This window comes from Glycine max, chromosome 11 (assembly GCF_000004515.6).
Source record: "Glycine max cultivar Williams 82 chromosome 11, Glycine_max_v4.0, whole genome shotgun sequence".
Classification (NCBI taxonomy): domain Eukaryota; kingdom Viridiplantae; phylum Streptophyta; class Magnoliopsida; order Fabales; family Fabaceae; genus Glycine; species Glycine max.
This window is the reverse complement of record NC_038247.2, coordinates 14112505-14138194: the sequence shown is the minus strand read 5'-3', so window position 1 is coordinate 14138194 and position 25690 is coordinate 14112505. Positions and strand designations below refer to the sequence as shown.

The 25690-nt window shown below is 35.2% G+C and overlaps 1 protein-coding gene across 2 annotated transcripts in view; it reads left to right on the top strand.

The window, feature by feature from the left end:
- LOC100807538 (probable 2-isopropylmalate synthase) overlaps positions 1–25690 on the top strand; it is a 73108-nt gene that overhangs the window by 23414 nt on the left and 24004 nt on the right. For both annotated transcript variants that reach the window (XM_003538026.5, XM_041006977.1), the window contains exons 2-6: positions 12112–12325; positions 12404–12484; positions 20990–21082; positions 21175–21261; positions 22197–22297. In XM_003538026.5, coding sequence (XP_003538074.1) covers positions 12112–12325; positions 12404–12484; positions 20990–21082; positions 21175–21261; positions 22197–22297 — 576 coding nt within the window. The remainder of the gene's footprint in view (positions 1–12111; positions 12326–12403; positions 12485–20989; positions 21083–21174; positions 21262–22196; positions 22298–25690) is intronic.

Here is a 25690-nt window from a genome sequence, read left to right as displayed (position 1 = left end):
AATTTACTAAGCGAAAATCAACTTAGGTTTTTCAATACGTGATTAGGCACCACATACACCAGTTAGCCCTTCGTCCATTAAGCATGAACGCAAGTTAGGCTCAGAGGCAATTAATCGAACACGAAGCGTGCACTGATTAATATTCACGAAATTGGGATAACTGGTGAAGGGAAAACTGCCAGGAAACCACATTACAAACGAAACCTCAAAGAGAGTTGGGCTTCGTCCTCAAAAGGAAACAACACCAGAAAATCTAGCCTTCCATGGATTCAAACAGAGAACGCAATTGAAACATGAAGCAGAAACGTAAATGAACGGAAACGTAAATGAACAGAAACGTAAACAAACAGAAATGTAAAATGGAACAGAAACGTAAATGAGAGTAGAAGAAGAAACAAGAACGAAATTGTAATTAGAAGCAGAAAACGTAAAATTGCATTACGAACTCAGAAACGTCAAAACAGAAAAACGAAAACCCTAAAACCAAGCTCTGAATAATGAATAGCATAACAGAATAGAATTCCTGCACGAATCCCAAGGCAGCTATTTAAAAAGAGTCACTCAAAGTCACTGGGCCCTATTACAATACTCTGGCCCAAAACGAAATAAACACTGAACAACATAAAATAAAATTGCGAAATTTCCTAATTAGAAATTAACTAAGGTAAGCGCTTCTTTATTTGCCCTCTTCAAGTCCACAACCAAAATCCGGATTAAGCCCAATGTTTCATTAATTCCTGAAATTAGATTAAAAACATCAAATTAGCTAAATGAGCCCAAATAATAAAATTGCCTAATTAATTGACAATTAAGACCAATCAATAATTAAAATGGTGCAAAAAGGGTTTAGGAAATAGAAGAAAATGATGGCACATCAGTAATCGATTACCAGAAGCCCTCATGGCTTCCTGACCTCGTTTTCAAGCCTGGTAATCGATTACACCCCCTTGGTAATCGATTACCAGAGACCATCTTAGCCTCCTGTCTTCATTTTTAAGCCTTGTAATCGATTACCCACCCTTGGTAATCGATTAGCAGAGGCCATAACCCATATATCACACAAGATTCACAGCTGGCCAGCCACCACAAGCCTCCTTGCTTTGTGGTCTTTGTTCCTTTTATCTGTTGACTGCCAGGAGCTCGCCTGTTTAGGTACATCACAGGTTCTCACTGACTGACTATGCTCGGGTTGGGTCGGGATTGGTCAAGCTTGGTTTTGGGCAATAGCACCCCACCTGACGTTCCCAAGGTCTCCTGACCCTCGCAACATATCTCCAGGTACCACTCTGTGGTCAACGAATAAAAGCAGGAAGTTTCACCCTTCTACACTTCCTCATCTCAAGCTTGTAGGATTATGGGGTACCCATCACATGTGGTACTAGGTGGCGGTCGGGCGATGGTGCACAACAAGTTTTCCACATCCACAAAGCGCGCATAAACCCACCATCCCCTGTTGCCCACCTCCAACTGAGCTCACGTACTCCCATGTAGCCCATATCCTCGTTTCTCTCAACACCAGGTCCCCATCAATCCTCCCAAGCTTCCCCAACATCCAGGTAAAACAACATTCAAACAGCACAAACTATCACAGCCAAGAAAAACAGGGCAAAGGCAGAAGCTCAGCCCAAAACACAACTCAAAATCACAGCTTTTTTCACTTAAAGACCCCAGTAACAATTCTTTCTTTCCAGTTTGTTAACCGTTGGATCGACTCAAAATTTTTACTGGAAGTCTCTAGTACATAAGCCTACATTTTGACCGTTGGGATCTGATAGCAAACATCCAGAACTCATTCTGCACTACTCTTTCCACAACCAGCAAAACATAGCATTTTTCTGCACTTATGCAAAATTCTGCTGCACAATTTCACAGCACAATTCTGCATAAAGTGCAGATTTCGAAAACCACACTTCCTCTCATCCAATCTTGCCCAAATCAAATCCTACAAGTCCCAAATCATGTATCAATCATGTCTAAACCAAAGTCCAGATTCAAAACACAGCAACACAGAATCTAGGTGTCCAATACCCCTCAATTCAATGGGTTTTCTAGGTTTGAGAAGTGAAATTGAGAATGAGGTAAATTTGGAGCAAACTCTCACCTCACAAAAGTCTATAACATCAATCTAAACTTGCTCAAACTGGATTTACACCTAAAATTCCACCGAATCAAAATTTGACTCCTCAACACCCAATTTTGCTCTAGAAAGGGCTCTTCGTTCACTTTGGTCATTTGTTTTTCTCTCTAGCTCAGCCTAACCTTTCTCATAAATCCTGAATGGCATTTCAAGCTAGGATTAACTCATTTTAACCTCCATTTACCACATAATCCAGATTTAACCTTCCAACTCTCAAAGCCTCACTTTTTTTCCACTCATAACACCATATTCTCACTTTCTAACCCTAGGTTAACTCTACCCTTCATCTCTAATAGTTTTCCATAAGCAATTTCAGCACATAAACATCACAAACATCATCATAAAAACCCTAAAACAGAATGGGTATGTTTAATTCATCCAAACATGGCAAGTTCAACATACTTTCCACAAGTTCCTTCACAAATAACTATCATGAAGCAGAAAACTAGCAAAACTACCCATCATATCTCCCAAAACCCCATACCCACGAAAATCAAGAGAGAAAGAAGTCCACCCAAACCTGAAATTTCGAAGTCCCACACGTAGAGACGCGCTTCACGACTCCGAAAATGCCCTCCTTTCGCGATTTGGAGCAGAAATGATGGCCAAAGGTTGGAGCTTTGTTTGGAGCTTCAATGGAGAATGAAGGAGAAGAGAATGGCAACGTGAGAGAGAGAGGAAAAAGGCTTCTGAAATTGTGGGGCTGAGTGAGGAGAGAGAGAGTTGCTTTTTAGTTTTAAAAAAAAAGCTTTTTCCTCTTTTCTTATTATTTTATTTAAGCTATGCCACATGTCCCCATTTGAGTGGAGCAAAAGGGCTCACTTTCTCTTTTGATTGTGACCCATACTCAGCCACAAAAGTGAGAAAAATCTGACCTTTGAAACGCTAAAATCCTGCCTCGGTTTGCGTGTCGTTTCTCTGGTTCCAGTTCCTCGCGTTTCTCTACGTCCGTCGAGACCAGTTTTCGAAAGTAATCAATATATATATCAAAATGCTCAGAATAAGACCCCGAGCGTGGTTCAGAGGTTGGTTTTGTTAAATTTTAAGTCACACGCAAAACAATGATTTTTAAACTAATTAATTAAGAATTAACCCATAACCTCCCAGTTATGGATTTCTCTTCCTTAATTAGCCTAACCCGCGTATCTGCCCCCACTATTCCTACTTCTACCAAGTACATAAATTGACATACACTGAATAATACATATATATATATATATATATATATATATATATATATATATATATATATATAATCATTCAAAATACATCGTTTTCAAAAATTCCGGGTAGAAATTTTCAGGATGTCACATAAGCCACAGTACTTATGCATTCCAAAACCTTGAAGGGGCCATAAAAACGTTTAGCGAGCTTGGTCTTGTTGGGGCCCGTTAGGGACGACTGACGTAGAGGATGGAGTTTGACCATAGCCCAGTCACCTTTTGCATAGTGTACTTCTGGATGTTTATTGTTTGCAAAATGTTTCATTTGAGCTTTCACTTTTAACAATTTATGGCGTAAGCTATCAAAAACTGCCTCCCATGTGGTGAGTAATGTGTCCACTGCCTCCACTGAAGAAGAGCTTGTGATATACTGAAGGATTGTCGATGGTTTATTGCCGTATGTGACCTCAAATGGGGAGGTTCCAGTGCTAGTATTTCTGGAAGTATTATACGACCACTCGACCCAAGGTAAGAACTTACCCCATGGCAATGGGTGATGATGAACGAAGGCATGCATAAATTGCTCAATTATGCGATTCATAACCTTGGTTTGACCATCAGATTGAGGATGATAAGTCGAGCTTAAGTGTAACTTTGTGCCAGATAGCTTAAACAGTTCTTGCTAGAACTTACTAATAAACAAGGGGTCTCTGTTGGAGACTAAGCTCTGAGGCATACCGTGAAGCTTGGAAACTATGTCCAGGAAAAGGGTGGCAACTTGATAGGCTATATTGAGATGGAAGAAGACCCAAATGAATACCTTTGGAGAATCGATATACAACTACCAGTATTGTGGTGTTTCCTTTATATATTGGTAATTCAACAATGAAAATTGAGTGATAAGTTCTCCTATGGCTGAGTATGAAAAGGTAGTGGAGATACAATCCTGCTGGTTTCATGGTCACATATTTGTTGTGTCGACAGTTGAGACACTACGCAACAAAATCGTGAACGTCCTGTCAAATAGAATTCCAGGTGAAGTTGTCTTGTAGTCTGGCCAAAGCTTTTGTGACACCCATATGACTGTTTGTGGGTGTGGAGTGGAATTCATGCAATAAAAGCCTGATGAAGTTCAGTTTGTTGGGTAGCCAAATGCGACCATTTTGTAAGACCAACCCATCAGTGTAAGTCAGAGTAGGACGATTGGTTGGGTTCTCTTGTAAGTCTTGTCGTAGAGCATTAAACTTGGGGTTACCAGCTAGCTCTCCTTTTAGTTCATCCATAAAAATGAAATATGGCATTAACAGAGTGAGGACAATTCCCTTGGAATGGTCAAAGGTACAAGATAAGGCATCTGTGACCACATTGGAGCAGCCAAAGCGATATTGTATGATAAAATCATATCCCATTAAACGCATGAGATACTTCTATTGCTCTGGTGTCATGATAGTTTGAGTCATTAGTTCCTTAAGACTCCTATGGTCAGTGAGAATAATCATGACCCAATAGGTATTGTCTCCATTTTTTTTACGACAGTTGTTATGGCGCATAGTTCACTGACATAGGTGGAGGCATGGAGAAGCTTAGGGCACAATGGTTTACTGAAAAAAGCTATGGGGTGCTGGTAGGCATAACACTGGTGCTGAGCTGACTGCCTCTTGTAACGCGTGAAAGGCTAGTAGGGCCTCCGGTGACCAGACGAGGTGTTCCTTGGTCAAGGGATGAATCAAAAGGGCTGCTATGGTAGCATATCCTTTGATGAAGCATCTATAAAAACCTGTGAGACCCAAAAATCCCTGTAGGGCTTTAAGGGAGGTGGGTCATGGCCATTGTTGAATGGCAAGTATCTAGTCAGGAACGGGCTGAACACCAGTAGCGGACACCACATGACCCAAGTATTCAATTTGTTGTTGGACGACACAACATTTAGATAACTTAAGGAAGAATTGACCATCTTGTAGGATCCAAAAAGCACAATCCAAATGTTGAAGGTGGTCTGCAAATGTCTGACTGTAAATTAAAATATCATTGAAGAAGATGATAATGAATTTATGCAGAAAGGGTTTAAAGGTGGTGTTCATCAATGCTTGGAATAAAGAAGGAGCATTGCAAAATCCAAAGGGCATTACAAGGAATTCGTAATGCCCATGGTGAGTGCGGAATACAGTTTTATGTACATCGTCCTCGCGCACAAGTATCTGGTGATACTCTTGTAGAACATGAAGATTTACAGTGAGTCCATGTCCCTGGAGCTTAAGCAAAATGTGCTTGCAAATTTACAGACATTCGATCTCGATACCATTACCAATCATAACGCGTAACAGTGGAGTAGACTGTGCATGTAGCCCTAGCATGGTGACCAAGCGTTCCTCGATGAAGTTATGAGTACTACCTCCATCCACCAAAATGAGGACTTTCTGGTCAGACATAGACCCCATCATGCGTAACGTTTCTGGTGCCATGTGCCCTGAGATGGCATGGAAGTTAATTTGAGTTGGAAGTGGATCATCGGGTTCCTGTGCAACCGGAAAAGCTTTAGTTGGTGGAATCTCTTCCGGTGAAAGTTCATCATCATCAGCTATCAGTAGAAAACATTTGGAAGAGCAGCGATGGCCGCGACTAAACCACTCGTCACAATTAAAGCAAAGTCCCTTCTCTTAGCGTATGGCTATTTCTTCAGGTGAAAGGCATTTGAAAGGTATGGAGAGTTTTGGTGGTGTGGGTAATAAGGGTGGAGGTAGGAGTAATGGTGGGGTTGGTGAAATATTTAGTTGAGGGGGACGAGGGCCGAAGGAATGCGGAGAGTAAGCATGAGAGTGGGTTGGATGACGTAAGTCACAAAAATTCTCCTCTTGAAGCCGCACGAGAGCGGTGGCTTGACTAAGGGAAAGAGGTTGGAGCGCTTGGACTTCCCATCATATTTTCGGTGAAAGGCCAAAGCTAAACCAACTTAATAAAAAAAGGAGGCGAAAGGCCTATTATTTTGTTAGCCAAAGCCTCGAAGTCAAAGAGTATTCACTCACGGAATCTTGCTGGATGAGTTTGAATAGGGAACCAGTGGGATCATCAAAGTGAGAGGCTGCAAAGCGAGACTCCAGAGAGACATGGAACTTCGAGGGTCAGACCCATCAAAACATGGAACTTCGAGGGTCATGCAATATGGTTGCATGGACAGAGAGACAGAAGAAGCGGGGGAGTGTGTGGAAGACGAGACCGAAGAATGGTGAGTGGACTCCATAACCTCTAGTTTCTGATGAAGGTCATCGAGCTTGGTTGACATTGATGCTTGAGTTGGGGTGAGCTTGGCTATCGCATCCTCTAAATGATCGAGGTTGGATTTGGAGCGAGTGGATTCCTCCATGATTTAACTCAATGAAAGCACCAGTGTTACGTAAAGCTGCAGGAGCTACAAGAGGAAGAAGTAGAGTATTGAGAATAAAGAGAGAGAGAGAGAGAGAGAGAGAGAGAGAGAAAGAGCTAGATATTTTCTTCTTATTCCTCCTATAGAGCACTATCCTATATATAGGCACTAGTAGGGCACCAAAAGATAAGCACTACACGGAAATACAAATATTATAATGGGGAACAAGCGCTAACATCAACCCGACAAGCATAAAGAAATATAATTGCCTAATAGCATACTGCTACCCATCACTTGACAAAGACATGCACTAAATAATAGAATTCTAACAACGTCCAACTATGCTTTTGGAACATCAGCACTTAAACGTAATTGCAAAAACGTTGAAGAGGTGTGACCTTCCTCTAAGGCCTTCTGTGCTGGGCTTCATGCATGTTGACTGGTCTATCACACCCAATGGGATATTACATTTGTCTTCTTATATCACTAAATTAATAAAACTTAGCATATAAAAATTATCAGAGTAACCTACACAGAAACTAAAACTTAAAAGTTAAAACATACATTACATGAACAAACTAATACAAATCTCTTGACTCATGTCTTTTACAAAAATATAAGAAAGATACATTAACATCCACTAAAATCCCATACATTGGGAGACACAAACCATACTAAACTTTTTCCAAGTAACTCCATGCTCCAAGCTTCTCCTTGAGCACATTCACCTGCTTAACTTAAACATAAAACTAAAAGGGATGATACATATCTCAATGAGTGCTCTAAAGACTCTAAGCCGACTCTCCATTCTAGATATCCTTTTCTTAACTCTTGCTTTCTCTTTTTCTTATATACCTCACGACTATTGCCCCAAAACATCAACATTATATGCGTGTTGGATCATACCTTAATCTTTACTTAGGCCATTAGAATTGATCTCCTATACCAAATCTAAGACCACTAGTGCACTAATGCACCTAAACGTCATTCTTACTCTTGATTGCTCACTAGGGTTTCACTTGACTTCAGTATGACATTGGATAGGAATGTGCATAGCATTTACTTTACTCTAAATTTCCTAAATATTGGGTTTACATCACCTCTCTCTCTGTGACGCATAACTTCCAACATACCTCTCTATGTAGCTTACATCAAATTTCTGTGGGTATAACCCCTCTCCAACCACTAAGGGTAGATTCCAACTACACACGTCCTCATCTAATGTATTGATTTACCTTACATCATACAATCAAAATTTTCTAGTTTGTTTCTACAACTGTGTTGCTTGTAATATCTTTATTATTAGATTTCACTTCCGCACATAAGGTATAATAACATGAGGTATAGTCTTAAATGTCATAACCATATCTTATTAAGAGGTTTATCGTTCCATACAATCCTAAGCATATGCAACAATCATATGAATAAAACCACATTTAGCTACACAACTACATCCACAATCCATAAATAAGATTTAATAAGAACTCCAAGCAATAACAACTATACAAAGAACATACATGGGAGGTAGTGAAATAAACAAGCATAGATTGCACATTAGTCCTCAAACAACTTTAATTCTAATTCTAATAGTCTCACTCCCAACCTAAGGTGTTTCCACACTTAACATGAAGTTTAGAAACTCAAACCCCCTCTTTTGCCTCCCACACACCCAACATGAGGAACCTCATGCTAAGCTTAAAGTCCCAAGCCCAACCTTAGCCTTTCAAACTAACATTCTAATCTGGTTGTGAATGTCTTCTTATGGTCATCCATAATCTATCAAAAATTCATACTTAGGGTTCAAAGGGAAAAGGGGGAAAACATGAAACAAGTATGGAGGGATAAGGAAAACAAAGGAAGGAAGCACTCACCTAATCTCTGGATCTAAGCTCTCTTTTCTCTCTTCCTCTTCTTCTTTTCTCCTCCTTCTCTCTAACTTTCCCTTTCTTTTTTATTTCTCTCTCTAACTCTCCCTTCCCTCATCTTATAATAACATGAATGTGTGTTAGATGTGGTGGGCCTTGGGTACCCATTTGGATCCTAATATCTTGTTCCTGTCAAATCCTAATATAAGGTGAGTATTATTAATAATGGCTAAAGGTATCCTTTAACCATTAAATAAAAACTATTTCCATAGAAGGGGTCTATTTTATTTTATTACTAAAGTCCATAAAATTTGGGATGTTACAATTGTCACTACAACAAAATTTGAATTTTACAATAGGATTCTATATTAGTTGCAAAACAACTAATCTAAAACAATGTGGTGACATTTTTGTAATTATAACAATCTTTTTTACATTGATTGTATTTAATTATAATTGATGTAAAAATATATGTTTACATGTGCTGGGAAATATGAGGAGAGATATTCACCAATGGGCCATGAACAAACCACATAAGTGAACTTGACACCACACTTTAACCCAAAACCTTAAGGCATTAACTTTGTGGATCTTTTTCTCACTTATATGTTATTAAAGTTTTTTCCAAAACTATCCATTGTGTGACTTCAACTGTACACTTGCACTCCAACTATATCTCTAGAGTTGTTAGTAATAGAAATTAGAATTCTACAATAGAGTAATCACACACACTAACACAAGATTTACGAGATTCTGCAAGTGTGTCCACGTCCTCAGGAGAAGAACAATTGTTTCTTTTATCCTTGTTTGAAATCAGGGTTACATATGTTTATAAAATAATATATTACAAACCACTTACAATATCTTACACGTAAAACATTATCCTTGTATCGTACCACGAGGGCTTCACCCCTGTACCCTTACCCACATCGTAAGCCAACAACAAGTGACTCAAGCTAAGCCCAAAGGGTAGATGCTTATGCTTTATTGTGCTATTCTTTACTACACTCCAACATTTGTCCGCTCATAAAACATGAGCCATGCACAACAACGTCATCTATATAAATTGAACTAATGTAAAATGTTATCTTATACTAGTTATAATTATAAATACAACAAATTTAAAAACTTTTATGTTTTATTTGTATCTAAAACATCCATTCTTCATTCCCAACCTCGTCAAACACCCCAACTCAATTCAAAACCAAGATTCTGAAGAAGAAACCCTCATTCAAGTCCAAATAAAATGTCAGTGATTTGACATTGAAGATCATTGGCATGATGTCGAAGCTCCTCCACCTCTGGCTCTCTATCTTTGACACCGCCATCATTCACATCTAAAACAACATTGTTAATCTTGTGGGCATGAGGAAGATCATCTTCAGTAAGGATATGTAGATATGAACCTATGGCTTTAGTTCCCTCTACATAGGAGGTTATTGATTGGTAAACATAGTGAAAAGGCTTTAGGTTATTCTTCAATTCAATTTCACTTCTTGGTGCTATTTCTTCATTATCAATGGTGGTAATATTTTGGAGTGGCCCATGACTTTAGTGAAGAGGGTGTGGAAGAGTTTCTTGGTGGACTAGGTTTGAGAGGTTGGGCCCAATGAGGGTTGGGATGTGGTGGGTCTATGAAGGGTTTTCAGATTTTGGGGATTAAGGAGTGACAATGTACAAAAATAGAAAAGGGTATTGAGGATACTCATGGAGAAAATTAAATGAGTAAAGTATCAACCAAATGGCGAAACCTCAATTACATCCACAACATTGCACATTGTGAGCACCAACAATGACAAAACCATTTGTATTTGGAACTAGCAATTGTGACAACCAAACATTCACATATGGAACTAGTATTCACATTTGGAAAATGGAAATGACACTATGTATAGAACCGATGTAGAAAAAGAAATATTTTACATCAATTCAGTTATAACTAATTTAAAAAATTCTGACTTTGTGTATCAGATGTCTACATCACCATAATATCCCCTATGCAAAGTGTCAAAAGTGAAGTGGTGTGTACATCAGAAAAAATATGTATCATAGGCTATAAAAGGTAAAATAAAGCATTTACTCTAAAAAATTGGTACCACTTTTTAATTTGATATATGATATTATGAAAAAATAAATCTAACTCCAGTCTTCGACAATAGTAAATCAATTTGGTTCCTAAGATAGATATTATAAGATAACTTAGCTCTTAGCTTTTTTTATTTTAAGGTAGCTCCTAGCTTATTAAATAATCCATTTTTTGAAAAAAAAATATTTGCACTGAAAAAATCAACCATTAGTATTGAAAGTTGGCGATTAAACTAAATTCGGCCCCTAGATTCATTGTTATCTTTGATGTTAGAGGTCAAATTAATTAACATGTATTAGGGACTAAAATGCATGATAAATATCAACATGAAAGATCAAACTATATATCCTAATGTTTAGGATTGAAATGACCAATAAATAATACGTTCAATTAATTCGTAAATCCTTGAACTTTGATATTTTTTTAAAATGTTTCCGGAACTATTTTTGTTAATTGGGTTCTCGAACTTATTCTTTTTTTTTTACTTGGGTCCTTCTGTGTAACGGCCTTTACGAAAAATTAACTGCCTTAGTCAATTACGTGAGTTTGAGCGGGTTGTTGTAGAATGAAGCTTGGAGAGACTTGTAAAAGAATAATTGAGTTGAGTGGATCTAGAGAGGTGAGAAATATTGGTTGAAAAACTTGATTAAGAATACTAGATTTAGAATTTATAGAGGCGAGAAGACTTACATGAAAAGGCGATCATATATACTTACATAAAGAGGTGTGAATATTGGCCTATAGAGATGAAAATGCATAGTGTAGACTTGTAGAGGTGACAATACTAGATTCAAAGACTAATTAGGTTCTTGTGATTCATTTTCCATAATGAGAGTTAGACAAAATGACACAATTAAAAACAAGTACAGGTTTAAGGACTTAATTGAAACTAAAATTCAAGGAATTAATTAAAAAATAATGTTAAATAGTTTAGAGACCTACAAATTAATTTAACCTAAATATATTAATTTCAAATACTTTTATTTTAAGGACTAAATAACTAACAACAACTAATGGGGGTTGGTTTAGTGGAAGGAACTAGTCCTTTAGTATGTGATGAACTAAAGTTTAAATCTCTATTGAAAGAAGTATCCATATGTAGTGTCAGATTATATCTCTAAATAGAGTTGTCTTTAAAGAAAGATATATATAAGAGAAAAAAATAACTACATTTTTAGAAAGTTTTACATATTTTGTTAGGGTTTTCTTAACCATTCTCAATTATTTGTATGCACTAGTTATGCGTAGTAGAAATTGTTTAACATTTTCTAGATTATGTAACAACAATGCCTATTTAATTTTTATTACTTAAGTATGTAGTGAATTCAGTACCAATAAACATCACAATTTTAAAGCTTCATATCACCAGGATGATCTATATAGCACTTGTTTAATAAAATGTTGTATCTACGGAATATTATGTACATAATTGTTTGTTTTAAATATTGTTGTATTTATGAATTTGAACCTTTATTTTGTATTGTTCAATATGATAACAGATCAGATAGAGAATTTCTCTATGAAATTCTTGGAGTAGTTATTGAAGCCGGGGCAACAACAGTGAACATAGCCGACACTGTAGGTATAGTAATGCCATTGGAGTTAGGAAAATTAATTGTTGATATAAAAGACAATACCCCAGGAATTGCGAATGTTATTATTTCGACTCATTGTCATAATGATCTTGGGCTTGCTACTGCTAACACCATCGAGGTATAAAGTACAACTCCACTAGTTAATTTGGACAATTGAACTACATAGCAATTTTTACATAGTCTTGGTTACTCTCAGGGTGCTCGTACAGGTGCACGGCAATTAGAAGTAACCATTAATGGGATTGGTGAAAGGGCTGGAAATGCATCGTTAGAAGAGGTAAGTATCAATCTTTCTTATGTATGAATTTTTCCATTATGGAAAAAAATCATTTTGTTATATTTCAACATGATTCCTTTGGATTCATGCTCAATTTAACACTATTATAAATTAATTTGTCCAATGCGAATATGAGACTAAACACAATATTTTGTGTTTCCTAAATTTTTCCACGATAAAGGTGTTAAGTCCTAATGTTTATTTCTATATACTACAAACTAAAAGGGTAGAAATAATGCATTACGTTTCCCTTGATAATGTTCATAGTCTCTATATTTGTAGCTTTCTTTATTTCTTCATTTTTTGTCATCAATTTATTTACACAATGTAATCTAAAGGTTTTTGGTTTCCTTTGTTATTCAACTTAAGTATCACTACTCTTAACATGCATGTTATCACTGTTTTTTTTTTGTGAATAAATTTTTTTAACATGCATCATTTATAATTTTTGTTTGTCATTATGCTAGTTATAAAGAATATCAATGACACAATCAGTTTCTTAATCCTAAAAATTAACAAAGATCACATTTCTAGGCATGTTATCTTCCATGAGAATGTTTTTTGTTTTCTTTTTTTATTTTTCCACAATCCGTTTCTTTTGTTAATCTTTTAAATTACTTAATCATACCATAGTTTCATATTTTTTTTTCGAATATCACTGCACAATAAACCTATATCTATTCAAACTTTCTGAAAGATGATCATAAATAAAATTGTTTTATTTATGTAACCATTCAATAGTCATGTTCTAATTAATCTGATGTAACCATTTCCCTCCTTATCATTGTTTATAACTTAAATTTTATGTCATATCATTTGTACTTTAATTGGCTCCTAAAAAACATTCTATAACATTCTTTGAATATAAATTAGAGGGACACGATGAAAATGTTCATGAAAACTAGTTAATACACACTTTGGAGTATTACTGTTAATGGTGATTATAATGTTCCAAAATCACCTGTAGGGATTCCTTTCTTAAAGGGAAGAATAGGCTATAGAAAATGTAAGCAAGATTCAATTGAATACAAAAGTATGATACCTTATAATGTTTTTCCTTATAAAATAATAGAATATATGATTAGGTATATGCTATTGGACACAACCTTGTACTTACTGGAAAAACAGCATTCCACCATGATTTTTCAAAGCATTCAAAGATGGTTTTGAATCCAACGTCGTGGAAAGTGAAGACTTTTCAGGATGATTCTTAAAAAAGCATCTTAAAAAAATTATTATTCTAAGACAGTTTTTAAATAAATAATTGTCTTAGAATGTATTTTTTAAAAAAACAAAAGGTTCAAAATTGAGAATTCTAAGATGATTTTTCCAAAAAAATGTCTTAGATTGTAGACTGTTTTTCAAATAATCGTCTTAGAATGTCTTTTTCTTAACAAAAAATTTAAAAATTGAGAATTCTAAAACGATTTTCCCAAAAACCGTCTTAGAATGTCTTTTAAAAAGGGAAAATTAAAAGAAAACCACTATTTTTTTGAATAATAAAGAAGATTTATTCATGAAATCATGTAACATATAACAAATCATATATATTACTTTAATAACTATTTAAGTGACATAACATATCTAAATAATTTATAAAGAATAAATTAAAGTCAAAAGGAAATAAATTAATAACCATTGAGCTGAACCAATGAGCATTTATATCATGTGGATAAAGAACATAAAATCTTACCCAAAAAAAAAAAAAGAAAGCTAATTAATGCAATAATGATTCAAGCATTGTTTAATTCTTCATCGTTCCTCATTGCCAATCGAATGTGGCGCGACACAACTCGAGTCTTCTTATTGTCTCTCACAGCGTTTCCAACCAACTCCAAAACTTACAAAATAAAAACATCAAATTCAATTTTTCCAATCATCCAATTGCTCAAAAAACAAACAAGTATTAGGGGAAATTAAACCAATTGAAATTCAAAACCCTAGATCGAATCACATGGTGAGATAATTTCAAAATCAGATTTAAAATTGCGGCTATTACCTCGGCTGTGAGATATTCGAGGATAGTGGCGAGGTAAACGGGAGCATCGACGCCAACACGCTCGACATATTTTCTGGCCTTGAGGAAACAGGCGATAGGCTGACCGAGAATTGGAGGCCAGCTTTGCTACTCCTTGAGATTGCCTTTTTGCAACGCTGGACCCTAGGGTTTTGCCACAACCAGCCATTGATGAACTTTAACCTAGTTGTCGGAAAGAGAGGGTTCAAGATGTGCGAAGTGAAGGTAGAAATGAGTTATGGTGACTGAGAAATATGAGAAGAGTATGTATTTCAAGACTTTTAGCGAATGCGAGGTTTATATGGTGGGATGCGTGAAAATTTGGCCAATGAGAGTGAATGATGTAGAGCCAAACCAAAACATAAAGGAGGGGAAAGGGCATTGCAGGCGAGAGCAGAGGTGGAGCCAAACCTCAAAAAGAAAGCGCGAGAGGTGATGGCTTGGGAACCTTAGAGGGGGAGTCGAAGGGGAAGTTGAAAAGTGAGAGCGCGAGAAGGTGGAGGGAGAAATGTAATATTAAAAACAGTGTAAAATATTCTAAGACTATTTTGTAAAAAATGTCTTAAAATGACAGTTTTCTAAGAGGGTTTTCGCAAAATTATCTTAGAATGACAACCTTCTAAGACGATGTTTGAAAAACCCTCGTAAAGCTGTTACATTTATTTACAAAAATGTCACCGTGTTCTCTCTAAGTTGGTTTTTTTTATCACAAACGATTTCTTCATGAGGTGTGTTTTGGCAATGCCCCTAAAAGATTTATCTGTGGTATCCCATGTAAGTCCCCCATGACACAACAAGAAATTCTCATACATTATGAGGCTACAAAACTAGCAAGGGCTAAAACTTAAACCTAGGAACAGAGAAAGCAAACTAGAGAAGAGAAACGAGGTGAGATAATTCTTGATGTGAAAAAATAGACTCAAAGAGACTCATATTTATTGGGTTGGAAGGGACCACATGACTGTTTGAGTAATTAATAATAATAAAGATAATAATTAAAATAGTTAATGATAATTGATACTAATTAATTAAACAATCAAATGATTGAGGAAGAAAGAAGGAAAATCCCATGATTTTCGTAATTAGATCAAATAAAAAAATTGTCTCATTAAAATTGGAACTTTTGGATAGGCGTGCTTTTTGAATTCAAAATAAATCTCAAAATAATTTAATTGAATAAAACTTTAAAGGATTTCACTCGCAAGGGGGAGGGTAAAATTAGTGGATTTGCACTATGACAAACCCACACAACTCAAGCTCATGTGCATGAGACTTCCATCTCTTGGCAGCCACTTTGAAAGTCCATATCACAAAATGGTATATAAACACTTGAGCCAAAGCTATCCCAAGCAACATGGGACTTTGTCTTTTGCAATACTCAAAACTACAACATATTCATGTATGATTGCAAAGGAAATATAAGTCACATTGACTTTCACTTGTGATTAAACTAAGTTCAAAGAATGAAGATTGTATATGTTGGTGGATCAATACAATATATTGAAAATGAAATACATAGAAACTAATGATAAAATGTTTCAAATATTAAAAACTATCATTAATGGTTTTATGGCTATCAGAAGAAAATACAAATATAAGGATAACATGATAAAACTCCTCACAACTTTACCTTTATCTAAGAGCCTAAGATCATTGTCAATCAACAACCTTTTTAGATGAAAGGAAAGAGAAATTAAATAACTTAAAATTGTTGAAATACATGTAAAGAGTGCATAAATACACAAGCATACTGAGTTTTGAAAGTGGTAAATACATCCAAGGGCATGAGTGAGTCAAAGCGCATATAATGGAATCTGATGGTTGAATATACAAATAAAAGTCTGAAGCCTAGGCCTACCCATAACAAATACATTGAGAGATAAAGGTCTTGGACTTAGAGCAGTAATCTCTAACACCCAACCCAATTTGGAAACTACACCCAAGCATAAGTCAGTAGGTGTTTGAGCATAACTAGGATACCCAAGGAAGTGATCTATGCCTCTGATCACATCGTGTATCCATCGCCTCCAAGTGCACTTATCCTCAAGATAGTGTCATCTCTTTACCCCTAGTATGATCCTAAAATGAAAACATAAGGGGTGAGTCATTCTGCTTCATTAGACAAAACACAAAAACCCTTAGTTAAGTCAAAACACACAAGGATAACAACCACTACATTATGGTTATTCACTAGGTCTTACATGCATCCTAAGGTGTCTATTTTTACTAACTCAATCATATAGATCACATTAGCCAACCACCACTGAAACTCCCAAAACTCATTAGAGTTACAAAATTTTATTTTGGGTGATTACCAGGAACACACCCTATGCCATGGTATGATGGCAAGCTCTCACTGGACAGTTATGTCTTGCATTTTTCAAGATTGCCAAGTCGGCACTATGGAAAATGAGACCTCAACCTCAACACCATATCCCCAAGAAACAATAAGTTAGTGAACATAACCCAGGTACCACCTGTAAGGCCATCCTAACTCTAAGGATTTAATCATCTATCACTCCTCATTGAGTGCTTACTTTGTCATTGTCGTGGGGCCCAATTGCAAAGGTACAAAACATCATAGAAAGGTGAACCAAGTCCAAGAATCAATCAAACTTAAGATAATCACAAAATAGTAATCCCATCTACACCTCTTGGTGGAAACTGCCAATCGATCATCTTCTAGAGAACTCTCACAACTTCTTGCACGTCCCCCAAAGTTGACTCTCTTGAAAAAAAATCTTCGCATATCGTTGAGAGTCTAAATTTCTTTGTACGTCTCTTAAGCGCATTAATCTCTTGAAGGAAACATCCTAGTCACATGGGTACTTATGTTCATGTTCTTGCAAACTAACGCAAAGCATTGTACGTCGTTTGAGACACACAATGTTCACTAGAACAGGGTTCTAATCCACGCCTGGTGCATGCCTTTCGAGATGCACTATGCCCATTAGAACATTGTCCTAGTTGACACCAGGACTCGTGCCCGAGTCCTTGTATCTACCACACATAGGTCTTAGCACACAAATCATTATCGTCTCCAGTTGCAAGCCAACCAGGTCACACACAAAAGATCACGTGCAACAGTGCCTGATGTCACACCTCCCAGTCTCCAATTAAAACATCACATTCCATAGTTATAGTTGCTCAAAATTCACACTCCTTTGGCCTTTCAATAATCAAAAAACAGGTCTTAACTCATTGAAATCATTAAATTCAGCACACAATCCTTAGACAAAAAATTAACAAGGAAACACATCAACACATAGTGAAAATTTAATGATTCAATACATCAAGTAACATGCATTAAAGACCCTAGGTTTTAAAAACATGGAAGATTCAAGCCTCTTTAAAATTTATCAAAAAAATTTGATTGAAAATTTTTCATACAGCCTTAAAGGAAAATTTCTTATCTTTCCAACAAGGTAAAGTACTTCATTAGCAAAAATCTACAAAAACATATAAAAATTTCAATAAGACAGCAAGACAGGGAACACTTCAGTTTGGACATAGTTCAAAGATTTGCGAATTTATACCTCTTCCCAAAACCAAAAAGAATTATATTTTTTACAGTGTGAAACTAAAAAACCTTCTTTTAAGCAAGGTAAAAATTACACAAAAATTCTCCCTATGTTTCTCCCAGTAAAATTTTCTTTCTAACACTTTTCCCAAAACCTAAATATTTCCTTTCTTATTCAACTCCGTTTTGCTAGGCCTTTAGAAAATGAAGATGAAATCCATATTTTTTTAAATTTAAATTTCTAAATAGAATTTATTTCTATATTTTCATAAAAAGCAAACATTTTGTTCAGATGACAACCACATAAGCTAAAAGTTACAAAAAATCGAGCACGATCAGACACTCGTTGCACAACAAGTTAGTCACTTTGCATGTCATAGATGGGCTTCAAAATGACCCCATCTCTCAAGGTCTTGAACACTAAAGGTGTTGAAAATTGTGCCTAGAGTTAAAAACAATTTCACAAAAAACCAACAAGTAAGTTTCATTCAAGGCTTGAAACCTCGAGACTTGTCCCGAGAACAAAGCCTTCCAGCCAGCCTCTCCCTAATCATTGCCCATTTTTGAAAATCCAAACTTTCTTTATAAAATATAAAAAAAACATGGAAAAAGTCTCCTTTTTACTAGGAGCTCTTCTAAAGCATGAAAATGAAAAAAACAAGAAGATAAGTCATGCATGCAAAGAAAAAGATCTTAGCTTGTCAAAGCACAGTTGCAAAAAAACTATAAAAAAAAATACTTTTGATGTGTGCAATGAAATGGAGGATCAAATCACCATGGTTTCCAAGGTTGCGTTCACCAAAAAGACCCTCCTGACCATAGATTTCACTGCTACATGAAAATTAGAGGAAGAGGTGGTTAAGATTATGTAAGCTTCCAAGCCTTGCAAACACAACACAAAACTAGTACAAAGATTTTAGAGTGACTCTTCCTTCCAACTTGGTGGTTAATGAATTTGTGTGTTTCAGAAGAGGATATGAGTGCTCTTGGTTCAATTGAGGGTCATCTGAAGCGTTTTTGGTGAGAGAGAGAGAGAGAACCTAAGTTATTTGCTAAGTTGAGGGAAAATGAGTAGAGAGTGAGTGTGAGGGATATGCATGAATTTTGATTGGTTAGGAGGGTGGTGTGTGAAGGTTGAGTGTTGAAGTGGCTAAAGAGAGGATTCAGGAAGGGTGTGTCAAGGAATTGTCAGCCCCTTCCCCCATTGGTGACTAGAGATTTGCTATGATTGTGAAAAGGGTTTACACTGGTAATTAATTTACACAGTGTAACTCTACATTGTAAAAATATATTAAGAAACTACTAATTTCTTCTATTTTTCATTTTTTACACAATTATTTTATTAATCACATGCAATTTCTAAAGACATTCTTATTATAAATAATTAAATAAATCTTAACTAAATTACTTACGTAACAATTTACAGGGTTATATATTTTGAAGTGTTACAAATAAACTTTTTAGTTTATTAAGAATCTGAGTTATATATTAATAAAGAAGAACCTAAGTGAGCATGTCCATTACCAATCCAAAAATAATATTCTAACTTCAAGTCTTAAAATTATAGTGACCATCCCTATGTGTTTTGGGTGTTGTTGGGGTATTTTGTTTGGGATTGAGTTGTTGGTTTTATTTGGCTAAATCATATGTGACTTTTTAACATGGCTAATGCACTTCTCTTGCTTTTACCTACTCTTTATATATATATATATATATATATATATATATATATATATATATATATATATATATATGAAAGTTTAGCTTATATTTTAAAAAATTATCCCTAAATTTATATGGTAAAAACTATCATGAAAAACCTATTAAATATTACAATCAAATGTAATTTATGTTCAATTTATACAAATAAAAATAAATAGTGAAAGTAAGAGTATTATTACACAAGGAATTTGAATAATAACTTAAAACTTTACTAAGGATAGTTTTCCATAAAGATGTTTATTTACATCTCATCTGCACATATCAATAAGTCATATACAACTTTACTAAGGCTTTGTCATATTTTATTGTTCCGTTATTTTTTAAATAATCTATTTTTTCTTTTGTTTCTTAAGAGTCAAGATGGTGATAAGATAAAAAGATATATATTCATTTTATTTTCATAAGATAAGATCAAAGTGCTACTTTCTATAAAAACTTAAAAAAAAGTAAAAGTTGTTTGTGAACTTTCATTTTTAAGATTAAAAGTTCCTTTCAAACAAAAAGTTGAATGGTATTTTTTAAAAAAAATGCAGTTTTATTTAAAAATCATTATCTTATCAAAGACAAAATATTTTTTAAAATAAAAGTAATATTGCGAAAATTTTATTATATGTGTATAGAATTATTTTAAAGATGATAAAATATTAATTTAAGTAATTAAAACTTTTAACTTTAAAAATATTAAACATATTCTAATTAATAAAATTTTATGAAATTATATAAAAAGATTATAATTTTATAGTTAATAATTCATACATAATGGGAATTAAATTTACAGGTCAATAATCTATATTTACAAATATCCCATGAAAAGAAAAGATTGAAGTTAGCATAGGTGTGTTCCACCCAATCCATTTAGGTTGCTTTTAAAATTATAACAACTGAACTTTCAAATCAAAGCAAAAAAATAAAGAAGCAAAGTTAAAAAAAACATATCATGACATGATTCAAACAATGAATGTTTAGAAAAAGCTCCACTTAAGTTGGATTTAAGTTCCTCTCATTAGCTTTTATTTAAGCTATATTATTTTGACAATTTTTTTAAAAAAAATAAGCGACTTGTTTTTTAAGTACATGATTTTTAAAAAGAGTGTTTGGATCAACTTCTGTTTTTTAAGATATAAAAAAGTAGAAAATAAGTTGGGCTAAACATACTCTTATAGTGCTTACATGTGTCCACTGTTATTTAATCAATCTTTTCCTTAATATTCTATCACACATTCCCTTGTTATTTTTTTCAATCTAGGTTGTGATGGTCTTGGCATCCAAGGGAGATCATGCCTTAAATGGTCTATATACAAGAATCAATACAAGACACATATTAGAGACAAGCAAGATGGTTTTTAATTTGAATCCATTCTTGTATTTTATATTTTCTCTCTTTTTTACTTACCTTTGTTCTTATCAAATTTTCATAACTTCTATCAATAGGTCGAAGAATACTCTGGTATGCATTTACAACCTCACAAGCCTCTTGTTGGAGCTAATGCATTTGTCCATGCAAGTGGCATTCATCAGGTTAGTCGTATCCTGTACATGCTATGTGTTGCTATATAATAGTATAAAGACACTTCACTCATTGTATTCCTAAAGCATACAGGTTTTAGCTTTTAAGTTATCAATTTAATCTACCAGTATGCTACATTTTTTTATGTAAAACAGTTTACTAGAGTTTTTAACAATTAGTAATTTAGTCATACTAGTATACTAGCATGAAAGAAGTATTAGCAAACACTTCATTGCGATATCCAAATTTCAAAGTTAATTAGTTTCGCAATTTGTGTTTTCTTTTAATAAATCTATGGAATTTTAAACTTTGCATTGTAAATGAATATCCACAAATAACGTTTAAGAATTTGAAAACTTACTTGATGTTCTTTTAATCTATTATCTTAATGTATATTTTATTCTTACTTTGATTAAGATTATCATTTAGAACACAAAACAACACTTCTCTCTCTCTCTCTCTCTCTCTCTCTCTCTCTCTCTCTCTCTCTATATATATATATATATATATATATATATATTAAATATTTCAATATTCATTTTCTATTACTCATAGTTTTTTGGATTCGTGAATTGCTTGTCATTTACAAATTTTAATGTCTTTAAAATTCTTAGCTTGTTTTAAATCAATACATTTGTTGAATTTTCTATTATATTAAACATTCAACAATACAAGATTTATAATTTATAGTAAGAATCTAATATATGATTAAAACCTTTTAATCTTCATTTACACAACCCTTGTAAAACTCAAAATCAAATGTATATTATAATTTTATTTTGATTCCTTTTATATAATTAAATTTCTTTGCAAGAATACAATTTAAGTTTTTCATTTCTTTCTTTCACGGGTGTTATTTGTCTAGTGAAGTTAGCTCTAAGACTATATGAAACTTCTCCTTTATATTTTGTCCAATTTTTTTATTATTTTATTTTCTACTTTGTAGGATGGAATGCTTAAACATAAAGGTACATATGAAACAATATCTCCTGAGGAAATTGGACATAAAAGAACCACCAGAATTGGTATTGTGCTAGGGAAGCTTAGGTATGCAAATTACTTTTTTTCTCAAATATGCTTATGTTAGAAAAAGCATGACTATCAATATAAGAGGAAGGTGAATTGGACTTTCAACAATATTATTTCACAAATTTGTTTCTGACTTCCTCAAATTGAAATTTAATTGAAAATATTATTTTGTGTTGTGCTTGTGATGTAGAAATTGAAATAAAAGAAACACACTAGAAGATGAATTGAATAGTGAGTATATGAACTTTGAAAACTTTTTGCAATTTTTTTGCAAAACAAAAACTTTAAAAACAAGTATGAAAAGCTTTTCATCAGGAAAATGTGAGAAAAGAAAACAAAAGAAGTGTAAACACAAGAACACAAGTTGTATACTATTCACTCAAAATGAGCTATGTCAACTTTTCCTTCAACCTTAGAAGGGTTATACTTATCAAATTGAGGTTGTGGACGAGTATTTTTTATGTCACTTATGGCTACACCAAATATTATCTAGTCCATTTTTGACTTTACAACAAATAATTTCTCATTGAGATTGAAAACTTGAGTGTTGTTTCAAACTATGTTAAGTTCTCTTTCAACCTTAGAAGGGTTATACTTACCAAATCGAGGTTGTAGACGAGTATTTTCTATGTCACTTATCGCTACACCAAATATTATCTAATCCACTTTTGACTTTACAAAAAATAATCTTTCCTTGAGATTGAAAACTCAGGTATTGTTTCAAACTAATCCACTTCTCACTTTCACAAACAACATGTTTGAATATTGCAAGAATCTACTCACAAAGTCAGGATATAGAAGTTTAGCACACAATTATAAAAACTGTGCAACGCATAGGATGGACATTTTAGAGCGCTTATAGTATCAGAATGTCTTGTCCACATATGCTTTGAATATTTTTGTTAATGAATCCTTCTTTTAATGTCTTCTCTCCTAGTCTTTATATAGGCACTCATAATAATATTTTCATTGGGAAATGAGACCTTGAAAATTTCCCATTATCAATCTTTGTTGAATGTAAGGAGAGCTTGACACTTTTCTACTTTAAACATGTCTACTATTGGAAAGGAGAAAGAAACATGTTTCTTGAAAGGGACTGTCCTTTTTTTTAATAAAAAGACACAATTGTCCTTTTTCTAACCATTTTTTCTTTTATGAAAATCCTTGCCTTCACTACTCTTGTCTTTGATCGGGAGTAGTACTTAGACTCAATTCTTTTTTTGCTTTTTATTAAATTATTTAAATTCAAATGTTAGAGACAATACAAAAAGTTGAGGAAATATTAAATGCATAAAGAAATATAAGAGCAGGGAAACCTTAGCATCCGAAAACACAGATCTGATCCTGTGATATTGCTTTGGATGAAAAACTTAATAAAATATATAAATTAGGGTGTAAGTTTCTTGTTAAGTGTTGGATAGAAACAACACATTGAACATTGGGTTTTTTGCAAAGCACTGAACACAATATTTTGTTAGCCTATTGGACACTATGTATTTTATGAAATCTGATTGCAATAACAGCACTACAAAGGTGGTAGCTAATGGCAGACCAGCAAGGAACCATAACAAACCCACTTACCTCAGGGATTACGTTTAGTGGAGACAACCTTAGTGCGCTTTATTCAAGCTCCAACAGCACGACTCGGTGAATGAGTATCTCACCGAGTTCAAACATCTTGCGAACCGCATAGTTAGCCTAGCTCCACCCTCCTTGCTGAGTTGTTTCATCTTCGATCTACCCTGAACTCCACCGCGAAGTGCAGGCGTTTCAACCCCTGTCCCTTCTACAGGCCGTAGCTCTCACAAAGTTGCACGAGGAGAAACTCAACGACTGTCGCCACCATTATCGGCCCAACCCTTCTTCTCTTGTCCCTACCACTGCCTTCCCTCCAAACCTGAAACCCCCGATTAAACGCCTTTCGGTGGAAGAGTTGGCCACTCGATGAGACAAGGGCCTGTGCTATCATTGTGATGAGAAATGGGTTCTCGGCCACAGATGTCGCCCTCATCTTCACTTACTCATCACAAAAGATGAAGACAATGAATCCTCCTCGATTCCTCCGGCTCCCCTTTCCACTCCTAATCTGGACCACCATCAACTCGACTTGCCTTGTGAGCCCCAAATCAGCTTTAGTGCCCTATCAGAAATGCCCTTGCCAGAGACGTTTTGCATCTACGACACTATTGCTCACCATCGTGTTGTGATTTTGGTGGATAGCGAAAGCATTCACAACTTCCTCCAACCCCGCTTGGCTAACTTCCTCCACCTTCCTTCCAACCCGACGTCCACGATGCGCGTTATGATTAGTGATTGCACCATGCTGGATTGCACCTCTATGTGCCTTAACATCCCCATTACGATCCAGAGACATACTTTTCCTGTGGACCTTTACCCCTTACCTATTGGGGGCACAAACATCGTCTTAGGGGTACAGTGGTTAAAGCTTTTAGGTCCTGTGACCATAGACCATTCAGCACTCACGATGAGCTTTAGTTATTTGGTCCATAATATAACATTGCAAGCAGATGTTCCCTTTACCCAAGCCCAGCCTCAGCCCAACAACTCAAACGGTATGCCCAGACTTATAGCATTTCTCCTCTTTACGAGATAACCCACATCCCAAACCCAATAACCCCTCAGTCATCTTCTACACCACACCACGACCTCCACACACCCCCTTCCCTCGACAACCTCACCAACTCCCACCGTCACACAATATTACCCATCATGTTCATCTTTTACCTAATTCGAGCCCCATTAATGTCAAACCATACAGATACCCATACTCTCAAAAGAATGAACTCAAACGCCAAGTTATCGTGATGCTCCAATCCAACATTATCTAACCTAGACATAGTCCATTCTCTACCCCTGTCTTACTGGTTAAGAAAAATGATGGCAGCTAGCGCTGTTGTGTTCACTATCGGGCACTCAATGCTATCACCATTAAGGACCATTTTCCCATCTGACGAATGATGAGCTACTGGATGAACTGGATCGTGCTTCTTGGTTCTCAAAACTAGACCTCAGCCAAGGTTTCCATCAAATTCGCATGCACGAAGCCGACATCCATAAAATTGCATTTCGAACGCATCACGGCCACTATGAGTTTAGAGTGATTCCTTTTGGATTTTGCAATGCTCTGTCAACATTCCAGGCCACCATGAATGATCTTCTTCGGCTATTCCTCAGGAAATTTGTCGCAGTCTTCTTCGACGACATTCTAATTTACAGTCCTTCATTTCTCTCTCATTTGGAGCATTTGGAGGCCGTTTTCTCGTCCTTGTCACATAATGAAGTATACCTCCGTCGTTCCAAATGCATATTCACCAAACAACAACTCAATTACCTTGGCCATGTGGTGTCGTCTCATGGAGTGGCCCCAGACCCCAACAAAATCCAGGCCAT